Raw genomic sequence first — 10,109 nt, forward strand, 5'->3', positions numbered from 1 at the left:
AGCGCGGCGGTGGCGAGCGCTGAGCTCCGCTCGGGACGGATCCCAATGCCTGGGTGGGTGAGAACAGACGGGACAGGCAGACGCCTGCCAGACACCAGCTCGCGCTGTTCCTGCCGCGCTTCCAGTCTCAACCCCTGCCAGGTCAGCAGGAGTGGTGGAGGGTCCTGCAGGGCCCTGTTCAACTCTCCTGCTCATCCCGGAAAGCCGTCGGGAGTGCACGCATGCCATGAGCTCTCCCAACCAACCCAGCATACCCAAACCCAACCCCATCACTGGGGTCAGGGGGCACAGACCCCACCTCACCAAATAACACCACCACAAGTTTTTTAACCTTCATTAAACTGGTTTAAACCCCTTCCCCAGAAGGTTCCTTGGTGCTAATTGAGCTAAAGAGGGGAGGGGAGCGTGGCTGCCTCCGTCCCCTGCAGCACCAGGCATCAGAAGCAGGGCTAGTGAAAGCCCAGGACCCCACTGGGTGCTGGTCCAGGGCGGAGGCACAGAGCACAGGGCAGCATAGAGCTGCTCAGTGTTGCAAAGCCCCCCTCCTTCAGCAAAGCATTTAAAAATAGTCCCCAACAGAGGCCAGAGCTGCTCCTGCAGCAGTCATCAGTAATCCCTCTCCTACATCTTTTTATTCCAAGGCTCGGAGCAGGACAGCGCCTAATGAGGGGAACAGCTGCTAGAGGAGATAATGGACTTCTGAGGCCCTTTGATTTTCTAATAACTTTTATTCAAACACAGTGAACTAATACTGATGGTCCAGCTAATGGTGGTACACTAATGAGTCAGCTATGCCCTCCAGCCAAGGACACCAGAAGTCAGAGGAGCTCCAACACCCAAATCTCCTTCCAGCAGCCACAGGCCAGAGCAGGCGGATTCAAGGAAGGAACAGGGACTGAAGCAACAGGGCACAACTGCAGCAACACCTTCCAGCAAGGGCTGGGGCTCAGCCCTGTGGCGCTGAGCACAGCAGCAACGATGGCTTGAGGAGGAAAAGTAAAATAAAACCCTACAGAACTGGGCCATTTGCTGCAGGAGCAAGTCCTGGGCAGGAAGGAGAGCAGCAATCACGCCCAGCACTGCCCACACAGCCCTTCAGACAGCAGCTTTCATCCACAGCGCAGCAATTACAGGTACAAGGGGCTCGGCCACCTTCCCCTCCACGCATGGTCAGTGGGGAGAGGTGGGGCAAAGGGCTACAGCTGGGGCTTGGTCACAGCTGAGCCTCTGCTCATCTCATAGTGCTTGACAAGACAGGACACAGAAGTTTGGGGTGAGAGCTGGCAGCCCGGGGCTGCGTGTACAAACCCCTCATCCACAGCAGGATACAGGAAGGCTTTACAGATCTTCCCCTCTCCCCTTCCAGAGGTGCGAGCGTGCAGTTCATAAAGAGAAAAATCTGTTCTCGGGCTGGAGGAGAAGAGGGCGGAAGCCCTGCTCCCTTGTTGCCAGAAGAAAAACAAAAAAAGTGTTTTCTTCTTCCAAGGCGGCTGTTGCAGACCTTCCCCCATGGCTTGCCCGTGAACTTCGCAGCCAACACCAAGAGGCCTGTTCTTGTGCCCCCACCTGAAGCACAGCCCCTCGGCTCCGTCCCCTGCCCCACCACAGGACCAGGGCTGGAGATGCAGCGTGGCACGGCCGCTGCAAAGGCGTTTGCTCCCTGCTGCTGCCAGCACAGGGTATGATCCACTCAGCAGCAGCTTGAGGGGGAAAAAAAAAAAGTCAGACCAGCATCTTCAAATTAACAAACTGTAATTTTTCTCCAAAGATACATTTTCCATACACATCCATCATACACTGTAACAAAAAAAAGCAGTGTACATGAAATAAGAAAATAAATTAAATCCATAGCATAGGTAAGGAGGATGCTCTAGTCTGGAGTAGAGTCAAAAGTTTCCAGCGATACAAGAGGCTCAAAAGTTTGTTTTAATAAGAATGCCTGCTAGCAAGGGTCCAGCAAGTGTTTTAGGTCAGTCCAACTGCTTAAACAGTTTTATTTAGAGTTTTTAACAGGCATTATTGTCCTGCAACAGGCAGAGCTATTACATCCTGGGAGAAAGCCAAGAGGCATCGTTAAGATCCAAGTAGAGCATCCAGAAGATAATCAGATTGGTCCTGCAGCATCCGTGCTAGCCGTCCTCCTTGGGCGGTGTGTACCAGCCTGAAACAAGGAGAGGGATCCGTGAGGGACAAAGCCGCGCTGGAATGCAAATCTACACCTGGAAATGCACAGCTGGAAAAGCTGCTGAAAGTGCTAGAGCAAGCGCACGAAGTCCCACTTCCGAAGGTTTCCTAGATTACCGAGAGGCTTTCCCTCCAGGTTACTTCCCAACACCACCCAGACGTGTCTCTAGCTATAGCCGAAGGAGCCCAGCACTGCCTGGTGGGGAAGGGCAGGGGGGTGCTGCAGCCACGCGCTCTGCGTTAGACAGCGGCTGCCGTTGCCGGCTGTCATCTTGCTCCAGGTAATCTCTGCGCTTGGGGCAGAAAAAGCTCTGGCAGCTCACCTGGACGCTTGGCCTAGGGGAGTCTGGACTAGCAAGGGGAAAGGCAAGCCCTCTCCCTCAGCCCTTACCATTCTTCTCGTGGATCTGAACCAGGGACTTGTAGGACTGCTGTGCTCTTGTCAGGCTGTACTGATTCTGCAAGGGAAGCCAGGGCAACCATCAGTGCGGCTAGAACCCGGTGCGAGCCATCCTACATGCCTCCCCTAGGTGAAACCTGCTGCCACAGAGCTGGTTGTCTGCTCATCTGCCCCCGTCCCGCGACCAACCGCTCCCCAAGTTCTCTTACGCTGACGGGGCCCTACCTTATTGGCTCCAAATTGTACTCGCGCTTTCCCTTTCACCAGAGTTGCGCTGATCTGCATAATCACCGACTCGATGGAGTACGCGCTGCTCCAGCCCTGAGGGACAGAGTGCCACACGGTGAGGCCAGCACAGACAGGACCCCTGCCCAGGGGCTGCACTTCCCCACAGCAACAAAAGGGCCTTCCCGAGCCTGGCACAGGCATCGCAGAGCTATCCCGGCGAGCTGCCAGCCGGTACTGGTAGGATTCGGCTGCCAGCAGGCCCCGAGCAGCAGCGATACAGAACACGGCAGACAGCAGCAGCTACCCAAGTCCACGTACCAGCCAGTACCTACCTGTTTTGTAAGTAGCTCCATGCAGATGGCACCGCCACCCAGAACATACCTTGGGGAAGGAATCGGGCAAAGTGATGTCAGAGACGGACACAGCCTCACCCACCCACTGGTCCCGAGAGGAACCATTTTCTCAGAGTGGATCTCAGATGGAAAAATACACCCAAAAAATCCACCACCCCATCTATGCTTCCTGGGAGAGCTACTGCAAACTCGTATCAGGGAGATTACAGGACTGCACAGCGCTGGGTTAACTTAGTGAAAACTGCTGCCAGAAGCAGTGCTGGAGACCTCAGGGAGCAGAGACAGGCAAACAGTTACTTACCCCCCTGACAGCACAGGGGACACGACCCTTACAAACGGTGGATCAAAAGGAAAGTTATCCTGGAACAAGAGAAGGGAAGCAAAGCCGTTGAGAAAGGTCTTCTGCAATGACTCACCGAGGCAGGCGTATCTCGAGGACGGGGAGGCACAGGAAGCCTTACTTTAAAGGAGAAGTTTAGGAGGATGAAATCTGTCCCTTCTTTCTCTCTGAGGATCTGGAGATCATTGTGCAAAGCGCTATCCTCGTCAACCCTGCCGAAGGAAAACCCCAGAGGGTCAAAGTCAAGGTCGTGCACCTCGAGTCAGCCGCGCTCACTGCCACCGAACCCCAGAGCTACTGTACCTGGCACAACCTGGCTGCCACGTGGGCCCTCAGGTTCTCACCCAGAGGGCAGTGACAGCACGGGCTGTCAGCATTCTGCTCCTGGTTTGCAGAGAAGACCATCACACCCTTTTTGCATGCTGCCAGCTTAAAAATAAAGACTGCCTGGCCCAAGGAAAAGGCAGCACTGATGTCTGGAGGGTGTGAAAGCTCGGGAGTTTGTCTGATGCACCTCTTCCACGACTCTAGGAACAGCAGACAGACTTGCAGAGCCCTCACATTATCTCATCTTTCTCTGGAGAAGTCATCTCCTTTCTGATGTGGAGACAGCAAGCAAGCTGCCCAAGAGAAGCTAACCCAAGGTCTGCCAGGTGCTCCCCTGCCCTGCTCACTCCCCCTCTGGCTCACAGGGGTGTTTTGGTCCCACCACCAAGATCCACCACAGTTGCATGATCCCAAGCTATGCCACCTACTTCAGGAGTTTGACGTTCCAATCGTACAGGCTGTCGTTCACTAGTTCAACTGCATAGTATCCTACAAGGCAGAGAAGAGGTATGTCACTACAGGGCAAAACCGAACAGGGGGGTCAAGCCACCAGCCAGATTTCAAATCCCCTTGGCCCTGCAGCACAACCTCAGCCTGGCACACCCCCTCCTGAAAAGCAGCACTTATCCAGAAGTATCATCCTGAGGGCAGCAGTTCTCCTATGACCACTCTTTCCCGAGTCCTTGGGCTCAGGAAAGGGGTAGGAGCACCATCACCCTCAAAGCCAGATAATCCTCCCACCCACAGCATGCTCCTCACTTCCATCCAGCACCGGCAGAGAACAGAAATGATAAGACAGTTTTGCTTGCTCTTGGCAGCCACAGAAGGCCAGAGTGAGAGTAGAACAGCTCTAAGACCTATCAGGTGCCACAGAGAACCATGAAGAAAACCCCGGCATGAACAGCAGAGCTGCATCCCCCTCTCTCGAGCTCCCCGCAGTACTTACCGCCCTTGAAACTTGGTGATCGGTAAATATCCCTGAGCTCCTTCATTAGCCGGTCGGTGGCCTGCACAGACCCAGACACTGCACCCTAGAGGAATGTGGGAAGAGGGAAGTTGCACTGTTACACTGCACTCACCACGGCCGTTGCTCTACAAGGCCAACACCTGAGCTGGAACTCCCATCCCGCCTCTAAACTAGACCTCACTGTGTTGCCCACCTCAGCCTTCCCCTTTCCCCCTACAGCAACTTCCCTTGCCCCAAATATGCCACCCCAGGCAGCACGGCTGCAGCAGAAACGCCTCCATGCCCTCTCAACTGTGTAAAAATCTCAGCCCAGAAGCATAAAAAGCACAACCCACCAGCCACCTCCACGGCCCAGAGAGATGCAACTCCTGAGGGTGAACCCCAGATCTCCCTGCAGGAAGGCTGCCCCATGTAGCACCGATGCCTCGGGGGTACCCGAGGCCCACACTTACTTCCCTGAGCTGCAGAGGCAGTTCACAGGCTTCTCTGCATCAGCCACGCCAGCCCCTGAGAGCCACTGCTGTACCTTTGGCCAGAGATGGCCCCTTTGGTTTAGGGCTAGCAGGTGCCTCCTTCGCTCTCGCCCTTGGGTCCCTCTACTTCCCCAACCCGCCCGCCCGCTGGGTGACACGTACATTTAAGTAATCTTGCCTCTGGTTCTTTTTTATTTTCTCTAAAATGGCCAGGTTTTCCTTCCCAATGCCTTCATCCTCGGTTTTCTTCCCATCTGCTGGCTCTTCTTCTTTCATCTCATAGTGGTCCAAGTCCTCAGTGTCCTGGGAAGAGGAGAGGAGAGCTAGTAGGAGACGCATCTTCACTCCTCCCTGCTCTGAGTACTGCAGATGGAAGCTGCCTTGAATCAGGAAGGATTCCCAGTGCAACTCTCCCTCCCCAGGAAGTCCCAAGCCTTGATCTGAGGCACAAACCAGGTGGAAGACACAAGGCTGGGGCATGCTCAGTGAAGAAGCTGCAGTCACTGGGGTGCTGCTGCCCTCCCATACCGAAGCTGGCAGGCAGAGCAGCACACTTCCCTTTCCAGAATTAAATGGGGCTCATACAAGCTCTTTGTTGGCTGGATTCTTCCCTGCCAAGTCTCACGCCTGTTTATAATTAGCCATTAATCTTACATATGCTCCCCAACCAGCCCCATGTAACTGAAGGCGCTTGCATCTCGGCATGCACATGGCTCAAGCAGCCCCGTGCCGAGTTTCTGGACAGCTGGAACAACGCGCAGACACTTGGTGCAGTGCTGCTGGGTCACGCTGCTCCCCCTTCACGAGCGAAAACCCGACACGAACACAGGCTGCCGGCAGCACGAGACCTTCACACACAAAATTCAGTGGCATGGGACATTTTTCCCTCAAAAAGAGATGACATTTCACAGCGTGTCTGGAGGCTCTTTGTATATCAGCTCAGCTCTCCAGCACACAGCACACCCCTGCTGCTCTCCCTAACCCCGGCAGAGGCTCTACCCCTCATCCCTTTCCACAACAACGCTCATCAGGCTGACATGTGCAAGACCCTCATGCTGATAACCAGTAAAAACCAGTCACAGCCATTGGGGCCACTGCAGAGATCTCTCGCCATGCACGGTGGCTACTGCACTGTGCTGGCACACAGGGTTCAGCTACCTGGAAGCTGCCGGCAAATGGCCGTGGGTACACACAGCTCCAGCGCCGGTATTAAATCCTGTGAACAAGTGTTTATTTCGGCCTCTCCAGGCTGGCTGCTGCTATTCTGGATGAGCAGCATTTTTGGAAGGGCTTTGACATTTTTAGACTGTCACACAAGCAAATAGATCCTCCTAGAAAATCCCTCGAACGGATTACCCTGTATAATGCATCTCTGCACCAGGGCACAGCGCTGCTGCTCTGCTCTTCCAACGCAGCCCAACAAATCCAACCGCTCAGCAAGAACCCTTTGCTCTAAGCGAGCGCGTTGTCCCTGCACAACGATGCCTGGTATTAGCTCAGTTCTGAGGATTTCTTTTCCAGCCCACAGGGGCGTGAGGACTCACACATCACAAATTCACCATGAAGCAGCAAGTTTGCAGATATGTGAGGTTATACTGGTACCAGTTTAAGCCTTCTCGTTTTCTCCAGGGACCCTGGCAAAGGCCAGCCTTGATTTGGCAAGCTATTAACTTTGCTAAAAACCCCAACAACTGCTAGGCGTGCTGCTGCTAAGTGACCTGCCCTCAGGTTCTGCGATGCTGCTGACTTGCTGCCCGTGCCTCTCACACCCTAGAAGTGTGCGAGGCATCACTAAACGTCACCATGGAGATTCAAGATTATTCCACCCACTTCTAAGAGATCTCTAAACCACAAACCAAACAACTGAAGCCTGTGGGTTTTGCAGCACGATATTCTCAGCCTGCAGTGAAGTATGGCTGCCTCTGCCGCTCGTGGCAATTAGCTCGCTTGCACACTCAGCCATCCTACCTAATTCTCTCTGCAGGAGTCCTATTTTCATGGTGTTATTTCCCCACCAGCAATGGCAACCGGGAAATCCCATCACTCATGAGTAAATTTCAGGCTCCAGAGCACAGCAGCGTGAGCCAAGAGAGAAACTGTCCAAGGGGCTCCACTCTCAGCTTGTCTGCATGCCTCTAGAGGCCACGGCTATGCCTCTCAGCTGCTGTGGTCCCCTGAGGTTTGTAAATACGTTGTTCTCATCCGTGGCTCAGAACCTGGGTCCCCAGCAGCAAAACACTGAGCACAATCCGGCCTTTGAGCCAGAGGACTCTTCCCTCTCTGGACTCTACGAGCTCCTCCAAGACATGATCCTTGTGCCCTCGCACCCTTCAGTGGGCATCTCTCTGTGCTCAGCTCTCCGATGTACTTCCTCATACAGCGAGGCGGCACTTACCTCTGGCATCTCTTCATCTTCCTCTTCAGAGGACACCTCTTCCTGTGTGCTCTGCAGGGACAAAAGGACAGAGATGAAGATTGCACTGTCAGCTTCCTGGGGCAATGCTCTCCTGCCTTCCCAGACACTTCTGAGGCAAGGTTAAACAGGGATTTACAAGCAGAACCAAGTTAAAAACAGGGTGAAGCCAAGAACCTTTACAGGAAACTACACCAGAGCAGCTAAACAGCACCAAGGCCCAACGGAGCAGGCTGGCATCACCCAGGACAGGAATCCACCCCAAGGAGGATAGATCAACACCTCATCTGCTGTGTTCCTCCTTCAGGGGTTAGGAAGCTTCAGCCTCTAAAGCAAACTCCAGGGAACTCATTTAGGAATTCTCCTCCCTAGCCACTCACCTGTTCTGCTGGCAGAGGCTGATCCAGCATTTCAACATCTGGATGTTGGGGAAGGTTGTAGAGTTTGCACAGGTCGGAGATTATTCGCTTCAGGTGCTGCAAAAGCTGTCCGGAGACCAGACAAGTGTCACAGAAGTGCAGAGACCCACACGCCAAGTTAAGCCTCAGCCATCCTCAGCACTGCAACGCTTTCCCTCACAAACGAGCAAGTGAAGGCCTAGAGGCTGCTCTTTCCTGCTCCAAGCAGCGGCAGACACAGTGGGGAAAATCATGCTCCAGCATCAAACTCAAGAGAAGTCAAAGCTGCTCATCCCAAATTTCCTGAAGCTTTACGAGACCAGACATACTCCCCGCCTCGGGCGGCTGGAGGCACACAGCAGGGATTTTACCCTCCCGAAACAGTCAGCCTCTCGCCACCCTTCCCCTCTCCCCAGGCAGCGCTTCCTCACCAGCGTATTTCCTTTCCTGACTTCCACCAGCCTCTCCAGGATAGCTGCCAGGTTCGGATCATCTGACTCCACAGACCATATCGGGGGAACAGCTGGATAAGACTCCTGGAGAGAAGGTGGTGTTTGAGCTGCCGCAACTGCCTTCGTCCCACCAACGCAGCCAATGGGGAACAGAGCAGCGAGCCAAGCAGGACAGGGAGCTGCAGCCCCACGTCTCCTGCAAATGGATCCCTCCAGACCACAGAGATCAGCAGAACAGCCTGTGAGTGACTGCATCCACCCTCCAGGCTAATCCCAGGGCCAAGGACAAAACAACCCCTGCTGATCTGGCTCAGCTCTGTGCCATTTGCCCCCAGCCCAGGGGAGCAGGGTAGAATACAGAGGGTGGTTACAGTTTGGCCACGTCTTTGGGTCAACCGAGGCCTTTGGGGGCGGGAAAGCAGTTAAGGAAGGACATCAAAGGTGTTTCCTGCTGCCCGACAGGCCTCTTGCCTCACCACCTCTGGACCAGAAGTGCTACAGAAGAGGAATCAGGAATGCATGACCCCACAGCACCCACAAAGAGGGGGAGGCCAAGCAGGTGCCTTTAATGCACGGCAAAGCTGCTGACAGCCTCTGACAACGCTCGCAAGTTGACTCCCTGGAAAATCCTGGACACTGGCCCCATTCAGCATCTGCACTGGGGGCTTTCCATGCTCTGCTGCTCTCCCTCTGGAGCCGCAATACCAGCTGTAACCGGCCAAGCAAAATGGGATCTGCATCCCATTGCAAACTGACCCAGAACCAGGATCCCCTAAAACCCAGGTGAGGAGGAGCCAGAGCAGATGCAAAGAGCCCGATGCTGATGCCGCAGGTCCCCCCTCCTCCAGGCATCACTGGGAATCCCTCCCCCCAAAAAACCCCGTGGCAAGCAAGGAAAAGGGGGGCACAGAGTCTCACACAGGAGAGGAAGGGGCCGTCAGGACGGCGAGAGTACCCTGTGTTCCCCTAAGCACTACCAGGCAGCCGCCCTGCCTGCACCCACTGGTCGAGGGCAAAGGCTCTGGGGGTTGTTGTGCTGGGAGAGACTTCCTGGTGAAGGGAGCCTCGTGGAGCTCGGGGGCTGAGCGTGGCTCACATCCCACTCACACGGGCACGGGAAGGTGGGGGGCCAGAAACAGTTCCCCCTGCGACTGTCTGAGCCTGGCCTAGGACCCCTGGTGTCCCGGGGAACAGCGGGGCCCGGACCCAGCTCGGCCCAAGCCACACGGACCGGGCCGGGCGCCCCCACCCCGTAACAGCACCAGGTTCCACCGGGCCGCGGTCGCCCAACGGTCGACAGCCCTGGCTGGCTCCCCGAACCGGGTCAGGCTGGCCTCTCGGTCCCAGGGCCGCCCCCGCAGTGCCCACCAGAGCCAGGGCCCATCGCACCGGGCCGGTGTACCCCCCTGGGCCTCACCGTGATGTTGCAGTGGATGCGGACAGGCCCCGGCGGCGGCCCCCGGGAGCCGGAGGCACCGGCGCGGGCCCCGGCCCCCGGGACGAACTCGCAGCTGATCTCGTCGGGGCAGGCACTGCCGATGCGGAACCGCTCGTGGCCCCGGTGGAAGATGGAC

At 55.6% G+C, this 10,109-nt stretch overlaps 1 protein-coding gene across 1 annotated transcript; it reads right to left on the reverse strand.

Annotated features, from left to right (window-relative positions):
- Positions 1-1,553: 1,553 nt before the first annotated feature.
- On the reverse strand, positions 1,554-10,102 carry UBE2Q1 (ubiquitin conjugating enzyme E2 Q1; the record flags this gene model as incomplete). Its single annotated transcript, XM_082015943.1, has 13 exons — positions 1,554-2,161; positions 2,576-2,642; positions 2,810-2,905; positions 3,145-3,193; positions 3,467-3,525; positions 3,627-3,717; positions 4,261-4,321; positions 4,779-4,863; positions 5,435-5,575; positions 7,668-7,718; positions 8,066-8,170; positions 8,515-8,619; positions 9,953-10,102. Coding segments are annotated over 13 exons (1,092 nt in total), but the record flags the coding sequence as incomplete, so codon positions are not given.
- Positions 10,103-10,109: the final 7 nt, after the last annotated feature.

This window comes from Phaethon aethereus (assembly GCF_964289735.1).
Source record: "Phaethon aethereus genome assembly, contig: HAP1_SCAFFOLD_699, whole genome shotgun sequence".
Lineage (NCBI taxonomy): Eukaryota > Metazoa > Chordata > Aves > Phaethontiformes > Phaethontidae > Phaethon > Phaethon aethereus.